General features: G+C 39.7%; 1 protein-coding gene across 3 annotated transcripts in view; it reads left to right on the top strand.

The window, feature by feature from the left end:
* LOC126470538 (ATP-dependent 6-phosphofructokinase) overlaps positions 1–21,680 on the top strand; it is a 79,531-nt gene that overhangs the window by 21,344 nt on the left and 36,507 nt on the right. For all 3 annotated transcript variants that reach the window (XR_007586233.1, XR_007586232.1, XM_050098475.1), the window contains exons 6-8: positions 2,370–2,478; positions 19,325–19,513; positions 20,088–20,278. Coding sequence is in view for 1 of the 3 variants with exons in the window: in XM_050098475.1 (XP_049954432.1) it covers positions 2,370–2,478; positions 19,325–19,513; positions 20,088–20,278 (489 nt within the window). In the remaining 2 variants the exon portion in view is untranslated. The remainder of the gene's footprint in view (positions 1–2,369; positions 2,479–19,324; positions 19,514–20,087; positions 20,279–21,680) is intronic.

Below are 21,680 nucleotides of genomic sequence, written 5' to 3'. Positions count from 1 at the left end.
CAGAACAGTCTACTCAGCAATCTGAACCAATGAACCCATAAAAGCTGGAGCAATGCATGCCATTTCTCTCGCCGCTGCCAAGCTCTACTTGGTGTGGTGGCTGCTGTGAATAACTGGGTTCACTCAAGCTAAGATTTCATGACCAACCAGAACAATTTCCAAACTGTCTGTGCTGCACAAATGCAGTTTCATAGTTGTGATCATCATGACACCTTTGTTGAACCATATTTAGCATGTTTTAGCATTTGGCCATGTAGCACTAGTTGGCACAGTCATGTACTTTGTGTTGCTCAGATGTTTTTAGTTTAAACACAACACTGGTAATGTGGTTTTTTTTATTTTTTCATGCTGAGAAAAATGTGTTTCGAGAGTTTATTCTTGTTGTCAAGTGCAGAACTTACGTATGTACAGTCCTGGAAATTGAAATAAGAACACCGTGAATTCATTGTCCCAGGAAGGGGAAACTTTATTGACACATTCCCGGGGTCAGATACATCACATGATCACACTGACAGAACCACAGGCACATAGATACAGGCAACAGAGCATGCACAATGTCGGCACTAGTACAGTGTATATCCACCTTTCGCAGCAATGCAGGCTGCTATTCTCCCATGGAGACGATCGTAGAGATGCTGGATGTAGTCCTGTGGAACGGCTTGCCATGCCATTTCCACCTGGCACCTCAGTTGGACCAGCGTTCGTGCTGGACGTGCAGACCGCGTGAGACGACGCTTCATCCAGTCCCAAACATGCTCAATGGGGGACAGATCCGGAGATCTTGCTGGCCAGGGTAGTTGACTTACACCTTCTAGAGCACGTTGGGTGGCACGGGATACATGCGGACGTGCATTGTCCTGTTGGAACAGCAAGTTCCCTTGCCGGTCTAGGAATGGTAGAACGATGGGTTCGATGACGGTTTGGATGTACCGTGCACTATTCAGTGTCCCCTCGACGATCACCAGTGGTGTACGGCCAGTGTAGTGCGTCGCTGCGGTCCGGTCCCAGGTCGACGGGCACGTGCACCTTCCGCCGACCACTGGCGACAACATCGATGTACTGTGGAGACCTCACGCCCCACGTGTTGAGCAATTCGGCGGTACGTCCACCCGGCCTCCTGCATGCCCACTATACGCCCTAGCTCAAAGTCCGTCAACTGCACATACGGTTCACGTCCACGCTGTCGCGGCATGCTACCAGTGTTAAAGACTGCGATGGAGCTCCGTATGCCACGGCAAACTGGCTGACACTGACGGCAGCGGTGCACAAATGCTGCGCAGCTAGCGCCATTCGACGGCCAACACCGCGATTCCTGGTGTGTCCGCTGTGCCGTGCGTGTGATCATTGCTTGTACAGCCCTCTCACAGTGTCCGGAGCAAGTATGGTGGGTCTGACACACCGGTGTCAATGTGTTCTTTTTTCCATTTCCAGGAGTGTATTTTTGTGATTTGATGCAAACCAGCCATGTGAATGATAGTTTGCATGTGTCTGGTTTGCGCGTAACTGAGGAGGCACAGTACCTGATAACCTGCAAAAATGAATACAGTGTAAGAGATGCAGAATAACAAACATTCAAACATCACAAATTAATTATGTACAAATCTGTACTTGACAACAAGAAAAAATTTCCTAAACATGTCATGCTAAGCGTGAAAAAATGTGTAACTAGTGCAGTATTGCATTATTTGAATAATGAATTACAGCTGCAGGCTTTCAAAAATGTCGATTATTACATATGAAGTTGAGTCGAAAGTTCCTACTTCCCAGACGGTTATCTGTTCCAGTTATATCAGCAGTTTTTATTAGATAATAAACATTTATTATATAACAAACAGGTCCTTGACAAGTCTTTCAATGCCTGCCATGTACATATATCATACATAAAAGTACGGAAATGCAAGGGGGTAACATAATCTTTACAGCTTAAAAAGCTATTTTCCACATTCTACATTTTAGATGTCATAAACTATCACTGTAACCTTCCCAGACATTGCTTTTTTACCATCCCTGTTCTGACATGTTCCTGGCCATTGTTACATGTAGTAAATAAAATTCCACCATCTCTGTGTTGTCGTTTATTAAAAATGTTACAAAAACAAGAGAATAAATTCCCCATGCTCAGGAATATAACACTCTAATTGTCCACATTTCAATTCCTTGTAAAATGACAGTGTTATTAATAAAGGCCATTGTGACAAGAGGCAGAATTCGATTTACTGCACTCATTTTTAAATTCTGTCTTTGTTGTATACTTAATATTTTGAGAAATTTGCTAATTACCACTGCCCTTCATCATTTACCTTGCAGTTTAATCTTATTTATCATCATGATATACTATAGTATTTAAAATCAGTTTTGTCAATTTTCAGATATTTAGCGCTGGTGACTGCCCTGACAAGTGAAGCTGATTTTGTGTTTATTCCTGAATGGCCACCAGAGCATGATTGGCCAACTAAACTCTGCAAGAAGTTAGCACAGGCAAGAGGAGACTTCTCATTTCTGCATCTTGTCTTCACCACATTCTTGCTTTCCATCAGCTACATTACTTTCCTACTTAAATCATACTGTTGAATCAGACTCAGGCAGAAAAAAAAAAGAAAATGTGAAAACCCCTTTTTACAAACTATTGGTAGGGCTAATACTTAGTAACTGAATACATTATATCAGCTTGGGATGGGTGGCACCTAAGCAAATGTGTGTGTCTGAATGTAGCTTGGAACCTTGACTTTTGCTTTATGTTTAGCTTATTAACATTTTAAACTAACTTGGCTTATCTGTGTAACCCTAATCATGCTCAGAGAATGAGTCTGTCATTGACTCCTAAAGTGATTGGCGTGGGTGAGCACACTTTCTAGCACCATATTCTGCACTGCTTCAGGAAGTAAAATATTTTATTTGAAATAGGAGTCTTATACAGTTCAGTCACCAGCACAACCACCACCCATGGGCCTCACATATCTTTCATGGGTACAAGCAAGAGGCCCTGAGATATTGCAGTACTGCCCTCTCCCCCTTCCCTCCCCCCCCCCCCCCCCTCCCCCATCCCACCACTCTCCTCTCCTCTCTCTTCACATTCTACAATTCGCTTTTCTTCAACCACCTGTATTAACCCCCGTTTTCCCAAATTCGTACAATAAAGTGTAAACCTTTTGGGGAAAGATACCTTAGGTAGCACTTTTCTGTGGTGTAAGGTTATCTTTTACACTTTCTATGTGAATGAACTTATGAGCCAAAAAGGCACGATATAATGGTGCAAAACACTTGACTGCTTGTTGTTCCTACATGAGAAAAAAAAATGTGTGTGCGTGTGTTTTGTACATGCTTTGCTAATGTTGCAGTTAGTACTTCCTCTTTTCAAATCGTGAACCATTTACCTCCCTTGATCTCCAACCTTACGGCACCAGAAGAGGGGGGGGGGGGGGGGGGGGGGGAGACGACATGCTAGTACAGCTGCAGACCTCTATCCTACTGTGGCGGCACTGATGGAGGAAAAAGTACCCCCTTCTGGAAATCTTACCCCACACACACACACACACACACACACACACACACACACACACACACACACACACACAGAGAGAGAGAGAGAGAGAGAGAGAGAGAGAGAGAGAGAGAGAGAGAGAGAGAGAAATTTACATATCTACATAGATATTCCGCAAATTGCATGGCGGAGGGTACCCTGTACCACTATTTTTCATTTCCCCTCCTGTTCCACTTGCAAATAGAGCGAGGGAAAAAGACTGTCTGCACACCTCCGTATGAGCCCTAATTTCTCATATCTTATCTTCCTGGTCCTTAGGTGTGATGTTTATTGGTGGCAGCAGAATCGTTTGGCAGTCAGCTTCAAATGTCGGTTCTCTAAATTTTCTCATAGTGTTTCCTGAAAAGAAAGCCGCATTTCCTCTAGGGTTTCCCATTACCAGTACACATGGATGTTACACCTATCCTTTGGGACGCTTGAGAACAAGTGATGACCAGCATAAACCATGATCACCTTAATTGGCTCTACCCTCCCACCCCCAACCCCTCCTCCAATATCTAGCAGTTATTCAGTGGAACCATAAAGATTACTGTCACCACTAAATATAAATCAAGCTTTTGCAAAAATCAGATTAATACAGAAATATGTGTTAATACAATCTTCCATCTATAGCAGTCAGGCATCATTAAGCTCTACACTCCTAGCAGTAGCCATTTGGGTTCACCTGCCTGCCTTAATAACAATTTGTTGTGTGTACATCTTCATCTTAATACTGAAATTCTGTGCTGAGAAATAGATCTAATGCAATAGTAACCTCCTCCCCTTATCCTCTGGGGTAACTTCAGTACCCATACATGAATAGTAGAAGAAAACTGGACTGCAGTCTAATGAATAAAGACTGCAGTCTAATTAATAGAGACACCCCAATACGTTTTAGTGTTGCTGTAGTACATTTACTGCTGTTTACCTAACTGTAGTCCGAGCCTTGCAGCGGTAACAAACAGTGAAGTGCACACAGAAATCTGTGCGACAGTGACCATTATCGAGTTATCTCATCCATACCACTTTTGTGGCCCACTGAAGGCATATCATGTCAGTTGTTCTGAACTGCCAAACAGTATGCATACTCCTCTTTAGCTCAAATTATATCAAACTAAGAGAAGAACATTGATGAGAGACACAGTGAGCATAATATCCAAGCAGCAAACATCACAATATCCTTCTCTACAGGACCTCCTAGATGCAAGCCAGTCCCATAGCAGTAAAAAGAATTGGCTGACACCATTGAAGAAAGGTGAAAATCTATGTAGCAATGCTTCCTCTGACAACCAAATCTTATTCAAATGTCTAAGAAAGAAGGCACTGTTTTTTTAAACAGTCAAAAGAAAAAGAGAGAAAGAATGTTGGGAAAACGTGTTACCACAATGAATGCACGTAAGCCAGCATCTCAAGGGTGGGTCAAACTGTCATATTAATGACACTCCTTTCCAGCTGGAATTTTTGATAAAGGTGTTAACATTATTATGAAAAAGGAGAGATTGCTAGTCACCATATAGAGGACACATTGAGTCACAGACATGCACAACAAAAAGATTGTTAAATATATATTTTCAGCCGAAAGACCTCCTTTCGAAGTAGAAGAAGGAAGACAGCTTTACAGCCTAAAACTTGAATGTGTGGTAGTCTTTTCGTTGTGCCTGTCTGTTACTCAGTGCCTCGTCTTAATGCCGAGTAGCAGTATGTCCTGTTCATGATATTGTTATTCAATCCTGGACTTTACATTGTTTGATATAGGGGCTATCAATGTGTTTTTTCATAATACTGAACGTCAATAGAAGTTCCACCAGTACCGATGCTTTAGATATGTAATGCCCAATTTACAGAAGCACAAAGTTAAGAGACATCCTCAAGACCAGATACAATATATAACCACTGGTCCATCACGTGTGTAACTGTGGCAAAATAAATATAACGGCATTCAACAAGATAAGACAGAAAGGGGTTCCCCTAATCATGGAATGAAAGCATAATCATAATGACATTAAAAGCAGATAAAAACCCTAGCAAAGGTAGATACAGACCAATCAGTTTAACACCAACCAGTGTCAAACTGCTCAAATATACGGCAAATAAGACACTGTTGGTGTCTGCAAACAAGAAATCACTTTTTACAGTTTGAGTCTGCCATCAAAGATGCCTTTGTACATCAGTGGCATCTATGATCTTCATTGATTTGCAAGAAGCATGTGGCATAACATTTAGACACCACTTCCTGGCTTTGCTAAAGTGGGGCTTCAAGCTCCATTTTGATTAAGTATTTTTTATCCCATTAACTATTCCACGTCAGAGAACATTTGTTGCTTACTAACCAACACACAGGAAAATGGGGTCCCACAGAGTTCAGAGTCTTGATCACCATCCTGCTTCCAAACACAATAAATGGTCCAATTGTTGCAGGACCCATTTTATGATCTGCATTGTCAATTATTGGTCATAAAATAAACGAAAAAATTTTAATCAAAGGCTGTTCTATATTCTACAAATTACTTTGTCTCTACAGTAGGTTCACATCACTATGAGTAACAGAATGTCAGTTTCAGACAGCTATGGAAAGTGCAGACATGGATCCAAAATCAGGAATATTGTGTATCACCTGCAAAATTCAGAGTCACGTACCTCTGTAAAATGAGATTTACTCAGCCACATGATCATTACACTTAGGTTAACACCTGCGAGAAGTAGCAGGCCGTTTTCATTTTTGGTCCTAGTGTTCAATAAATTAGGCTGTTTGCCACACATAAAGCAACTTGCTCGCTGAAATTTCTGTGGGAATAGATCCTGGGAAGCAGATGTAACCATCCTCATGAAATTCCATTAATCACTCATCTTAATCCAAGTAGATTATGCATGATTCACCCATACCATCTGCCCTGGGTTTATTAGATCTTGTACATCGTAGCAGAGTCCTCCTCATAATGGAAGATTTCTATATGAGCCTAATAGACAGCATGCTGCTGGAGACATGTATTCATCCCTTTGACGTACACCAGCTACTACTTCTAATCAATTATGGGATTAAAATAAGTAGAATTACACAACATCCTTGTTATTCAGTCTTCTTCCGTTATCCCAACATCCGCTGACTTACTCCAGTCATTGTAAGTTTAATGTGGAAGTAAAGATTGCACTATATATTCCTATGTGTGTTGTTTTCTCACTGCAGTCTCCTTTTCACCGGAAACCTAAAACACTTGACAAAGAAAGTCCAGTAATCTCAGAGTTTATTTTGGAAGTCTGCTGTGTCAGTAGTGACATGCTTTCTAAAACTCTCCGAATCATTTAAGCAGAATTGATTTCCTGTGACTAAGTTTCATTAGAGAACACAAAGCAACTTAATACATTTTTACAATGCGTACCAATGAAAAGACAATATGAGCATTACTGGCGGGACAAATAAAGCAACCAGCCAATAAAAATTGAAACAAGAACTACATGTGTTAAACACAGTGATTGGCAAAAGCAGGGAAGACTTTCATTGTTTTAATTTGCCTCATAGTGTTGTTCGCGCTACAATAATAACGAAATAACCGATACGTGTACAGCACCTATTATCAGTGACATGGCAGTATCTGGTGTAGGTGCATTGCAGCTGATGACTAATTGCTGAATGTGCCAAGTGAGTGTTTGCTTGTGTTATGGTTGAACTTAATAATGAACAAAGTCTGATGATCATTTAAAAACTTGGGGCACACTACAGTACTTGTGTCAGTGTTTGGCAAAAGATATAATACACACTGGGCAACCACTCTCTGAATCCCAATGTCACAAATCACCATGGTGTAAGCAAGGCGTTAAAGCTGACATGACCCCATGTATTTACCACTGTCATTTCTATTCAGTCCTTCAGGAATGCATATCATTCAACCAGGTCTCCACAGACAGCTCCAAAAAAGAACAAGTTTAGTACGCATACGAGGGGGGACCCAAAAGGAACCGGACTCCGAGGGCGCTGCCACTCGTACACGTAGTGCCGGGTTCTCACGCAAGATGGTGTTAGTTGAGACGGCATCAGTGTAGAGCTGAACACAGCAAGTGTGGTATTGTGTTTCTCTGACTGTTGGCAGGTTACCTCTGCGAAGACTTTAAAAGAACAAAGAGTGTGTGTGAAATTTTGTTTCCTGCTTTAAAAAACTGCAATGGAGACACACCAAATGCTTCAGGAAGCTTTCCAGGAGGACGCTATGAGCCGCACACAGGTTTTCGAGTGGTTTGGGTGCTTTAAATGTAGTGAGATGTGTGTTGAAGACCAAGCTCGTTCTGGATGCCCTTCAACATTGTGAAATGAGGAGAACATTGAAAAGGTCCGCCAAACGATCGACCAAATTTCAGCAGAGACTGGAATCAGTTGGAGCTCGTGCCAGCCGATTTTGAGTGAGGATTTGCACATGAGACGTGTTGCTGCTAAATTTGTTCTGCGCCTTCTCACACAGGAAGGTCCGCCAAACGATCGACCAAATTTCAGCAGAGACAGGAATCAGTTGGAGCTCGTGCCAGCGGATTTTGGGTGAGGCTTTGCACATGAGACGTGTTGCTGCTAAATTTGTTCTGCGCCTTCTCACACAGGAGCAAAAAACCATCCGCATGATTGTGTGTCAGTACTTGAAAACAGAGATTGCACGTGATCCAAACTTCTTGAACAATGTCATTACAGGGGATGAGAGTTGGTGTTACGGGTATGACCCAGAAACCAAGCAAGCGTCAAGCCAGTGGAGGACTCCCAACTCTCCCAGACCAAAAAAAGCAAGGCCAATGAGGTCAAATGTGAAGACAATAATTATTGCCTTTTTTGATGTTCGTGGAATTGTGCATCGGGAATTCGTACCCCCTGGCGAGACTGTTAACCAGCACTTTTACTTGGATGTTTTAAGGCGTCTGCGAGAGGATGTGAGGAGGAAACGTCCGGAACTTTGGCGATCAGATGACTGGTTTCTGCATCACGACAACGCTCCAGCACACACGGCCTTACGAGTGACCCACTATTTGGTATCTCAGAGGTGGTCTGTCATTCCCCTCACTCAGTATTCGCCGGACCTAGCCTCGTGCGACTTTTTCCTATTTCCACGAATGAAAAAAACGCTAAAAGGGGAGCGTTATGACGATGTGGAGGCGGTAAAAACAGCTTCGCAAAGGGCACTGGACAATATCAAACTTGAAGAGTTCCAAACATGCTTCCAACAGTGGGAAAAAGAGACTTGACAATTGCATCGCATGTATTGGAGAGTATTTTGAAGATGACTGAAGTAATTTTGTAAAAAGGTTCATCAATAAATTTTTTATGACAACAATCCGGTTTGTTTTGGGTCCCCCCTCGTATGTCCATGATAATTTCTTCAAACATTGTTGTCTATTGAGTGGATGTATCATTAATACAGTGGAACTGGTAACTCAAGTTTGATCTCTCACGTACTTCAAAATTTGTTTTGTCCAGAAACCTTTCGTATGCTGCTGACACTCTCAACAGTTTCCCGGAAATAATATGACTTTCATGAAATATCCAGATGCTCTTCTATCAGCAATGTAAGGAAAAAATAGTTTGCTACTTACTGTAAAGATGACACGTTAAGTTGCAGATGTGCATCAACTAAAAGACACTTACACATTAGCTTTTGGCCACAGCCTTCATCAGGAAAATAAAAACACACACACACACACAACTGCCCTCTCCGGCAGCTCGGACTCGAATGCTTTTATATGATCTTTACAGAACTAAAGCCACTATTATCATCCTTTGGACAGTGAGCCATATCAACATGCTAGGAACTGACAGAGCAGATGAACTAGCCAAGGGAGCCTTTGAGAAGAAATTGTTGATGCTATCAGCACTTTAAGCTTATTTAAAAGCATATCTACCATATCGGATTTTGTATAAATGGGAGGAGGAGTGGCAGACTAACATATGTCCCAATAAACATGGGACAATCAAAGATATAACTAAATATTGAAAGTAATCCCACTGCATTTCCTGAAGTGTGTGTGTTGCCATGTTTTGTATGCGCATTTACATTTCCAAACTCACACGACTACAGGGAGAACATGAAATATTTCTGTGATTACAGAAATCTATTTATGAGGAACTATGCTAAATACAGCTATACTGTTTGTTGCAAGTCTTCCACTTATGCTCCTTTTATTGCCTGCAGAATGTCTAAGCAGTACTCAGTTCCTCTCCATGTATTTGCAAACATCTCTTACATCACTGCCTCTGCAGTGTGTCATATTTGTGCTGCTAGAGTTTTCACATTACGAACTGGTGAACAGAACATTTTATCTGTAATGTAACCACAACAAAAGGTCAAGAGGGGTTATGTGAGGTGAACGTGGATCCTCCCTGCTGATCCATCTGTCTGGAAAAGTTACATCCAACTACTAGCAAAGAAGGAACCTTTAGTTTATTGGTGCGAAACATCTTGGTGAAACACTACCTGTGGCTGAAATTTCTGTAACTGAGGTGCAGCATGATGTTCAAATGTGTCCATGTAAACTGTTTCTGTGATGGTTGGAAAATGTGCAGAAATTTGCATAGACATGTGGAAGTGTTTACATAAGAAACTTTGAGTTAAGATACCATTTGCCACAAACCACCTAAATGTACTTAGCATAGTTCCTTAGAAACAATTTGTTGCAATCAGGGAAAGATCACTCTGTGTATCTATTGACGAGAAGACTAATCATATTGTCACTGGAGAGGGATTATGAGATTATAAAGTGTTACCAGGAAGAAAGTAGCTACCATGACAACATCTGATTCCCTTATCAGAAAATGGAATTAAACAATAGATACAATTCCAGAAGCATATATCTCAGGGGCTCTCCACTCTGAACCTTCTCGTGCTGACCTGCTACCTCTTAAACTGCTATTGCTTCCTTTCTGGCATGTTTTTGGGAGTTGAAGAACTAATAATCTTGTTATTAAGTCTGGGATGAATGTCTGGATGCGGTATCTTGATGCAAGAGCCATGAATTGTCTCCCCAAATTTCAGGCCGCTTCCTTGTCACATTTTCTTGCAGGCGTCACAGCACACCCCAATAGTATCATCGATTAACAGTTTGTCCCTGTGCCATGAATTCATGATGAACTAATCCTTCAAAGTCAAAGAAAACTGTCAGCACAGCTTTGATGTTTGACATGATCTGACAAGCTTTTTTTGGTCTCGGAGAACCTTTCTCGACCCATTGTAGAGATTGAACCTCGGTCTCAACATCGTAACCGTAGACCCACGTCTCACCACCAGTTACGATTCTCTTAAGGAACATCTTGTTCTCATTCGTTTTATTCAAAAACTCTTCACAGATTTGTCTTTCTGTTCTTGACTCGTGAGCCACAGGATGAATTTAGTAGCAACACAATGCTTTCCAAGACACTGTGTCAGGATCTCATGACACAATCCAACTTAAATTTCACATTCTTCTGCAGTCTCTCGGACAATCGGCCTTTGAATGGCACGCACAATTTCATTGACGTTACTGACACGAGTGTCATTGGTAGACGTTGAAAGGCATTCTGAACAAGGGTTATCTTTAACTTCCGTCCTGCCATTTTGAAACCGTCTGATCTGTTCGTAACACCAAATGCAGCTTAAGCACTCGTCACCATAGGCTTCCTGCATCATTTGGTGTGGCTCTGTAAAGGTTTTCTTGAGTTTCATGCAAAATTTAATGCACATTTGTTGCTCCTCTAACTGTGCCATTTCAAAATTCGCAAAATGTGCGACAGATATTATATTCGGTACAGCATTGAACAATAACTGACAGACGTAACACAAGGAAGCTTCTGGCAGGGATGCCAACCACATTTTGCTCCAATAATGAATGTTCCAGAATCATCATTAAAGGTGGTTATTGAAACTTTGTTAGTAGACATCCTCAGGATAGTTTGTTAATCTTCAAGTTCAGTTTCTTCAGAGTCGCTCTAATACTCTCCCAGGGATTAAACAAACCTGTAACCATTTGTTATGTCTCTTCTGTACACGTTCAATATCCCCTGTTAGCTCTACTCGGTACAGGTCCCACACACTGGAGCAATATTCTAGAGTAGGTCACACGAGTGATTTGTAAGCAATCTCTTTTGTATACTGATTGTACTCCCCTGGTATTCTACCAATAAACTGAAGACTACCACCTGCTTTACCCACAACTGAGCCTGTGTGATTGTTTCATTTCATATCCCTATGAAGTGTTACACCCAGGTTCTTGTTTGAGTCGGCCGATCACCTGTGACTCCTTGATATTATAGTCATAGGATACCTCTCTCTCTCTCTCTCTCTCTCTCTCTCTCTCTCTCTTTTGGAGAGTGTGTGTGTGTGTGTGTGTGTGTGTGTGTGTGTGTGTGTTGCACTATTTTACATTTCTGAAAATTTAAAGAAACTTTCCATTATTTGCACAACTTTGAAATCTTATCAAAATCTGACTGAATATTTTAACTTTCGTGCCACTAACAGCCTCTACATATGACCAGAATTCCTTTGATTTTTGTGAAAGATCATATGACAATATTTTGCTACAGTACTTATTGAAGGCTTCACACATTGCCCTCTTGACAGCCAGATGGGTTTCATTCATGTGACTTGACTGTTAGAGCACTGGACTGTATGTAGGTTAGAGGCTCTCTGTGGCATACAGTTTTAACTTGTCACATACAGCAAATATTTTTGTTGGAACAGTATGTAAAATAAGGGAAGGACAACAACTCACTGTAAGCCGACTGATGTGGCACATGATATAACATAATACTCTCTAACTCGCAAACTGTGGCTAGAAGACCTCAAAAAGCTAGTGAATACTGTGTTCCGTTGTACGTATATGTGCCACACGTCAGTAAGTGGTTGCTTTTCCCTTATTTTACTTACTGTTCCACCTAGAAATTTCCATTATTGTTAAATATTTTTGTTGTATGTATATTAAAGACAAAGATGAGGAATAAGCTTGATGTTCACTTGAACAGTCTTGAGAACCATTTTCAAATCATCAAATTGGCTGTTCATGTGTCAAGAAGCACATGGATTCAGCTTTTGTCTGCCTTACGTCTCATGTCATTTAATGCTTGATGTTATCTGAACTGTATATTTAAGCTACTGACATACAGAATTAAGTGACAGGACTGATTTATTCATCATAATTTTACACCTCATAGAGTGGTTATTAGTGCAATATTTTGCCATCTCATTGTAAGAACTTTGATGTCTTTTAAGATCCAACTTCCAAAACACAATACGGTATGCATATTACGTAATTTCACAATGGGTTAGTCAGACATAGGAATTTGAATTAAAAAAGCTTCATTTTTAAACATTTCGCTGCTACAGAGGTGCTCTTTGCATTCTGCGCTGACGTGACTTTTTTTATGGCTGTACTGCCTGCCAAAAGCTGGTGCTTATGCTAAGAGATGGCATTGCGTCTACATCTAAATCCATACTCCGCAAGCCACCTGACGGTGTGTGGCACGGGGTACCCTGAGTACCTCTATCCGTTCTCCCTTCTATTCCAGTCTCGTATTGTTCGTGGAAATAAGGATTGTCGGAATGCTTCTGTGTGGGCTCTGATCTCATATCTTCCAGGTGGGTTTGTATACTACTGCAATGTTCTACTTTTTCAAGATTTTTTCCTATGCAGTCAGTAATGTCTGTAATGAAAAGCAGGGAAACTTTTGGCTCCAACAGCGCTTGAGCATCGCTGTGATTTCTATGTGGTGGTCTTAACTCTCTTCTTACCTCACCGAACAAATAACCATTCCTGAGCAATGCACTGGTAAGATGTTTTAATTCTACTTCAAGCAGCTCTGATTCACTGGTTGATATATCTGCCAACGTTTTTTGATGCCTCGTTCTTGTTTTGGGAGGTGTTAGTAACAGTTTGTACGCATTGGTTTTCAGTAAACAATGTGGCCCAAGCTAGCATCTTCTTTCTTGGAAACTCGCACACGAAGAAAATTTAATTTTCTGCCTGCCTGCCTCCTCCACAGTAAATGAATCTTCTGGTTGATTAAGTTGAGATGTTTGTAAAAATGATCTACTTCCTCTCTGCCATGCTGCCAAGTACTGACAGCCAGAAGTGGATACCATGAGATACAGAGAGGCCACAGAGATTGTTATACACCCCCCAGGAATTTCAGTAAGAAGGAGGAGGGCATGAAATTGAATGACATCTGGATTCTTGTGCTGAAGAACACGTGTACCAGTTTTCCACCATGGGGTGATAGCAACCATGGATGACAGCATTCAACAACAGCCAGTTGTGCTTGGGTATTCAAAACGTGACGTTGCACCACTCCATGGAAGCACACAGAAGCAGAATTTTGATGCAGTCAGTAGCGAGCCAAGATTCAAAAAAGCTACAACCCACCCTTGAAAATGTTCTCTGCAGATGGGGTGATACCTTGGGTTTTGATGTGAAATCCATTCTACCACGGCATAATAGCCCAAAACATAACATTAATTGTGACATTTCCGGTCATGGAAGTTTATATTTTAGGGATTTGATAGATGCACAGAGTTTGAAATGGCGCATCTCAGAATGTGAAAAGAACTTACTGACATTGTTAAAAGACCTAGTGTGTTGAGAACTATGATAAGAGAATTTCTAAAAATTCTTAGATATGCCAAATGGTGTTAATATCAGGTGGAAAAAACCTGTATTGTTTGAGAATGTAGTCTCGAGGACTAATTTATTGGTCCTGAAAGTAGAAGATGCTACTGAAGCGTTAACACAATTCCAAAATGAGTGATGAAAATGTCCATTAAATCAGCCAGGCAATGTCCACAGCATTTTATGGGTGTGTCGAAGACAACAAGACACTCATCTAATACTGATGTGTTTTTGTTGTGTATCCCTCTGTCATGTGGTGATATTTAATACATTCTCCAAACCTCAGTATAGATTGGACTCCATAAGGAAATGTTCAGTGACAGCCTATTTTTCACATAGCATCAACAGGAAGTAGTATTGGTGTGGTGTGTTCTGTTGAGGTCTGTAGTTCCGTGTACTTGGTGCAACATATTATAAATGTCTAGCCCAGTTCAAATGTGGACTCTGGACAGACCAGGTCATAAGTGATCTACGCTCTTTTTGTTAAATAACTTCTCCACAAACTATACAGAATTATTAAATGCTGTTTTTGTGTTTGTAAACATAGTAGTCACTCACAAATTGCTTCAATGATGGTAGACTGTCAGAATATCCCTGTAACATTCTGCCATGACATTCCAACTGTGCAGACCAACAAAAGTCACATACTCTTGGCTGGTTTGAGACCATACTGCAACTCTCCCTTTTCATATTTCACTGCTGCATTGAAGCAGACTGGTAGATGCTACCAAACATTTTTGAACTGTACATGTTTCCATCAGAACTCTGCAGTCGTGATGCATTCTCCTTGATGAACAGTTATAGTGATGGGAATAGGTGATGAAACATGGGATGGAAAAGAAGTCCCATGCTTCCTGACTGAGCGTAGGGGATTGATGCGGGAGACCCGCACTGCCATACTAGGCAAGGTCTTAATGGAAGTGGTTTGCTGTTACCTTCCTCTGATTGTAATGGGGATGAATGATGATGATGAAGAAGATGACACAACAACACCCAGTCATCTTGGGGCATGTGAAAATTCCTGACCCCGCCAGGAATCAAACCTGGAACCCCATGCTCGGGAAGTGAGAACGCTACCCCAAGCCCACGAGCTGCGGATATAATGAAACATGATGCAGTTAATTTGATGTGTGTGGTAATGAAAAAAATGGGTGTCTTTTAGTCCTGTAGAGACTAAAAATTGTGGTTCTTGCACTCACTTTTGGACTATAATTATTCAATGATATCTGCAGTTCGTGATGAAATCAGAAAGCTTGACAGTGTTATATTTAGGTTGGCTGATATCCCTGACAGCCAGAAATTACTTACAGACACTTCCGTGAATAAAAATAAAAAAAAAAGGCCATCACTAGTTTGGTACATAGGTCATATTTGCCAATCATCTGGCCAAATTTAACACCAAGCACATTTGCAGAATGAATTATGAGATGCTGGTGCAAATTTTTGAGACTATCCAAATAAAAATTGGAAAACAAACTGTTTCCACAGTTGCCTTCAAAGTAGTCTACTCGTGCTTCTAAGAAACGCTTTATCGATTTTGCCATAGTAGGGCTTCTGCTAGCTGAATCGTATTAAAAATAGTTGCGTTTCTGCTAGAATCTCCTCTGTGGAGTCAAAATTTCATTTTTTGGGAAGAGAAGGAAATCACAGAGGGGCTAGATCAGGTGAGTAGGATGGGTGGGGGGCAGGTGTAGTGCCCTTTTTTTTCCATATGGAAGAAATTACTTACAGACACTTCTGTGAATAAAAATTTAAAAAAGGCCATCATTAGTACTGACCTGAAGTTTCTGCAAAATTTGACATGTGTTTTTGGCCCGCAGAGAGGATGGCATCTTCTTCTGTGAAAATTGCTGTTTTATTTCAGGGTCATAACTGTACATGTATGATTCATCAGTAATTGATTGTGGACAGGAAATTTTGCTCAGCTTGAAGTGCTGTTTGCAGTTTGGTCCGCCCATGAACCAGATGATGTGTTTGGTTGACGTTCAAAAGATGAGGAATGGACTCCTATACAGTTCATCTCATGTTCAATTCATCAGCTAGAATTCATCATCCCATATGAAATTCCAGTGATTTCACAAACTTTGCCTTCTGTCTTTGTGGATCACTTCATGCACTTTCTCAATTGTTTATAGCTGTGCATGTTGACAGTCAGCCCGAGCGTATGTACTCCTCCCCAGACTCCCAGCCATGTTTAAATTGACTAAACCAGTTGAATGTTCTTGCTTGGCTCAAAGACAAAAGTGTGCTTTAACATGTGACGGGTTTCAGCTGCAGTGTTATGGAACTTAGAACAAAGCTTAATGTTCCTTTGTTCCTTCAAGTCAATTTCATAATTCACTGGTACAGTAAAACATTGTGTAAAGAAATTGGCATTAGTGTTCACATTGATGATGATGCCTTGTGGCAGGCTGGCAGTTGAAAGACAGAACTAGAAATACCCAGCAGCAGAAGTTTTTACTGCTGATTCTTTGGATGCAGTATTAAAATTCTCAGAAATTTTGGTTAGTACACCTCATTCTTGTCTCCTGTGCTGTGTATCATTTACAGCTATCTTCATCGAATGATACAAACTCGCATTTGGGTGGAGTGGGCTTCTATTTCCTGCCTGACCTTCCAGGCAGTAGGAGGAATGGTTCTTTTGAAAAAGACGTAGTCAGTTTCCTCCTTAGTACTTCCCTAATCTGAAATTGACTCCATCTCTGATAACCTCATTATTGATACAGTATTAAACCCTAACCGCCCGTTTACAACTTTTTTCAAATAGTATTTCGTCTTTCTCATTTACAATGCATATACAAATAATTTGTCCTTAATGTGCTTAAGAATGTAAGAGAACCACTCACTCATAGATTTCTATACCATCAGCTTTGTAGACCAGTGGTAACTGCTTCCTGTGGTACATGTTTCGTGTCATGTATATAGCATTGAATCTGCAAAAAGGTATTACTGTGGGAGGTGTTTATAAGAGGATGGAAAATTTCCAAGTAAATATTAAGTCATATGTAAAAATTATTGGAACTTTTATAAGATTATGTTGTATTCCTTACTTAGCAGATATTTCTGTCTCACTAAGTTTGACACATGCAGCATATTGTTTATAGCACATTGCTCATTGTTATAAAATTTTGCAGCCAGTTTGTTCGTACAAGGTACACAATGTCCAAAAAATGATTAGTGATTCAACCGGTATCAAACTACAGACAATCTTCCCCATGGCACGCAAAACCAAAACTGAGATTGATTTTCAGTTTCCTCTAAAAGTTCCTGTATGTTAGTCTCAGATAACATGTGTATATGCCTGCCAAGCTCCATACATTAAAAGAAGGAAGGGAAAATTGAGTGTTTAATGTCCCACCAGTGATAAGTGCATTAGATACAGCTCTTTCTGGATGAGATTGGGGAATGAGAATAGCCATGATAGTTACAAAGACACCATTGGAGCACCAACTTTAATAAATGATTTATGGAAACAATAGAAAACCTAAATCTATGCTAGACAATGAAATGAACCATACCCTCTTGAATGTGACACCAGTCTCAGTCATTCCACACTCACTTACTCTCTTCATGTTGAAGCATTGTCACTGATATCCACTAATTTGTAAATGAGAGCCTTCTACGTACAGTTAACTTCAACATACACCCACTTTACGCATTCAGTGAAATTTTCATGTCACTTGACAGTTTTGGTCTCCAAATAACAAGTTACTGCTGCTTTCACTTGGGTGTTACCTTACTTGGATTGCACCTGATACTTCCTGATCACTTAAAGGTCTGCATTTAGTCTGGTGTTTCCTGGTAAATGAGTAGTGCTGCAGTTAATTTGTGCCTTGAAAGTGTAACCTTAAACTACAGGTTAAGTCTACTTCCAAGGTAGCAGCATATACACTTACAATAGCTAAAATATTTACTTGCTTTCTGCCAACAGTGAATATCATTTGGGTTTATGCCTGCTGCGAAACTTCTTGGTGCACTGATACTTAGCAGGGTCAGATAAATGTACATTCATAAGAGCTTTTCACACCAGAATACTATAATGCTTGGTAAATGGTAACAAATTTCTCAGTTACTGTAGTTTTGTTGCTGTTTTTTTTTACTAGAGGTGCTGATTTGCACTCTCAGAGGTAAGTGTATCAACCAAAATAAATATTCTGAAAGTTCTCTCTTCTTACCTCCTCACAATCTTTACAACACATATTTCCTAAAGAATATTAACACAATGGTCATAGATGTATTTAGTCCATCCATATGTGCTTTTATATAGTTTGCCAATAAATGGGTGCAACTAGCTAATATTTTTTTAAATTTTTCCTTGCCCTCTGTCTGTGTACTTAGCACTTGCATGTCATTTGCTGTTATGCTAGGTTTTTGCAACAATATGCTCTTTACTCATAAATGAAGTGTGTTAAAATGTATTTCTTGTACATTACTGTAAACATTCTGATTTGTTTATTCATGTGTTAAGTGATTTTACACATTAGCATATGCATATAATTTTGAAAATTGGTACATGTACCCCTGTGAAATGTTTTCCATGAATTTATAAATGTTTCTTCTCATACCCAGCACACAGAAATATTCAGTTAGTTATAAAATTAATCCTTGTCCATCCTATGTATCCTTTAGCCCCAATCTTATCCTTTTTGTACACTCACAAAGATAACGTTTTTTTTTTTCTTGTTTGTTGTAGTGTACTTTAGTAAACAGAAATACAACTGCATGAAAATAAAAACGGTGATATTTTATGCCTGTAAATGTTTCAAAAGCATTTAAGCTGGTTTTGTTAGTGAGCTAGAAATTTTCCAACAAGTAAATGAATTAATTTTGAAATATTTGTTGTGCTAAATAACAATAAACATCTGTTGCATCTTGGCTCTTGACATCACTTGACTAATTTGTCATTTCATTCATAGTCAGTTGTGTGATTGTATAGTTTGATAATTGTAAATTACTTCAAAAATTATGTGATAGTCTGTGGACAGAGTAAAAATCTCATTGAGCATATCAAAGCTGAAATGGACACATTATAACAAACATCAGGTAGCTTCTCATATAGTTGTTGTTAACTTATGACAATACTATCTAATTATCTTTTGTAATGTCAGCCACTTGTTTTGTGCATCTTTTCCATGGAAATTTAGACTAAAATTCGTTTAAAAGTGCCATTGCAGAAATAGAGGTCTCATTTTTGATTGATAGGAGCGGCTTGCAGGCCAACGGTTAAACATTATTATTGTTGCGGAAGGAGCTATAGACCGTGATGGACAACCGATTACTTCAGAGAAAGTGAAACAGGTTGTTGTAGAAAACTTGCAGCAAGACACCCGTATAACTGTACTTGGACATGTGCAGCGAGGTGGCAATCCATCTGCATTTGACCGAATATTGGTAAGCTTTTCATTTGCTGAAATTAACTAAACAATTTTAATTAAAATTTGTTATAAAGTTATTTTATGTCCTCATATAAATGCACATAATGCTTATTGAAAACCTTTGCGTACAAACATATGAAAATGTTACACTTTTTATTGTGGAAAGTACTGTTATATTCGGTCTGGAACATTTGACAGCCCTGCAACATACTAACTTCCTGTCCTTTTGAGTGTGTGTGTGTGTGTGTGTGTGTGTCGACGAAAAGAGACTGAAAATTTGGTGAAGAACATGAAACAAGTTAAATTGTTTATAAAAGTTCTTTGTCACCAGTGCTGCATATAATGTCTGCATTGTGTATAACTGCAAGGCTGCTGTAGCTTCCTTTTATCAATGGCTTTTTGTGGGTTTTTTGTTGCTGTTGTTAAGTCACCTTCTCAAGAACATTAAACATCATGCAGGTATCCTTCTATTGAATAAACACTTATGACCTGAATGCTGAGACCCAGTAGATTTAACATTCCTGTATTATGGATTTGTATGATTATTTTTCATATTTAATTGTATACATAACTTTCTCTTCCTTTATTAGGGCTGCCGTATGGGAGCTGAGGCAGTTCTGGCTTTGATGGAAGCAACACCAGGTTCCGAAGGAGTTCTTATCTCTCTAGCTGGTAATCAGGCTGTTCGGTTGCCATTAATGGAATGTGTAGAAAGGACAAAAGCTGTTGCAAAAGCTATGGCTGACAAACAATGGGATAAAGCAGTTCAGCTTAGAGGCAGGTACGTGTGTTTGTGCCATATTCACTTGAAATGAAGTCTAATTTTATGACATGTTACTGCCTTAGTGCTATCCCACCGACAAGTGAGGCCAGTGACTAATCTGCTGGATGCTGTTTTACCAGATACACATGAGCTTTCTTGTAGCTGCCAAGATAACATATCTAATGATGTCTTCAGATATCATTTATAATTGGATGTGGGCAAAGTCACAGGCAGTTCCATGCCACTCTGTAAAATGCATAACAGACTGCTTTTTTGATCAACTTCTTGTAAAAATTATTTTTATTGAGAAGTAATAAAATTACTTTTGAGATACAAACAATAATAAACATACTGTGTTTGCTAGCATATAAAACTGACCAGCATAAAAGACGCAACCCACTTTTCAAGACTTTATTTTTAGAGAAAAAAATTTAACACTTAATACATCAATTTGTGGTGTATGCACATACACAAAATATCTGTGCAATATAAATAGGAAAAAGGTACTCACATTTCAATTTTCATCCTCAGATCTGCAGAATTCATCCTCAGAAGTGAAGGAAGAAATACCTGAAGCCGTCGTGCCACAATCTGAATTCTCATTCAATAAATTATCCGGTGTACCCTCCAGTGTGTTAACTGATTCCACACTTCTTAAATGATTTAATCACTGTTTCAGTAGTTATAGAGTTCCATGAAGCATTGACCCATGCACAAACTTTAGAAATGCTAGCTCTCTTTCTCTTTCCCAGTGGCATCGTTTCGGAATCTGTAGATTGCATCCATCTGCTCCATTCCTCCTCCATAAGTCCTGTAAATGGTCTGTTGATACAGACATGTAATGGTTGAAGTAAACTAGTAATCCCTCTTGGAATTATAGCTAACTAGTCTGCAATTCATTCAATCGTTTTTAACATCTTCTGTTCTGTGAGGATGAAATTGATTCTATACCAACAGGGCAGACTTCTTTTGCGTAATAAGTCTTTTTGTGCCCTGAGTTATTAACAACAGTAGTCTTTATTCTCTTAGACTCGACATTTCTGTTGGAAGGCACATGAGAGATAACGGAGTCTCATCCGTGTTTCCATTTTGTGGAGGTTCAGGCTTTTCTCTTTTCCTTGCATTTAAGGACAAATTGATGAATTCAACAAGTTATTCTTCATACTTGGCTGGCATCTTCTGTGATATTTTTATCTTGGCCCACATAGAAAGTTGATATTTCTTCACAAATCTTTGAACGGCTTTATGTCGATCTGATAGAGTTGGCAAAACCTCTATTGGTGGATACTATTTTGCTTGATAAATGATCATTTTGGTAGAAACTGAAATTCCCACTTGTCTGTTCCTAAAATCCGAGTGCTGGGTTCTGCTTCAAGTTTTGCCATTTAACTGCTTCATTTTTCAGATTATGTTTACTGTG

This window comes from Schistocerca serialis, chromosome 1 (assembly GCF_023864345.2).
Source record: "Schistocerca serialis cubense isolate TAMUIC-IGC-003099 chromosome 1, iqSchSeri2.2, whole genome shotgun sequence".
NCBI lineage: Eukaryota > Metazoa > Arthropoda > Insecta > Orthoptera > Acrididae > Schistocerca > Schistocerca serialis.
This window is presented reverse-complemented; position numbering and strand designations above follow the sequence as displayed.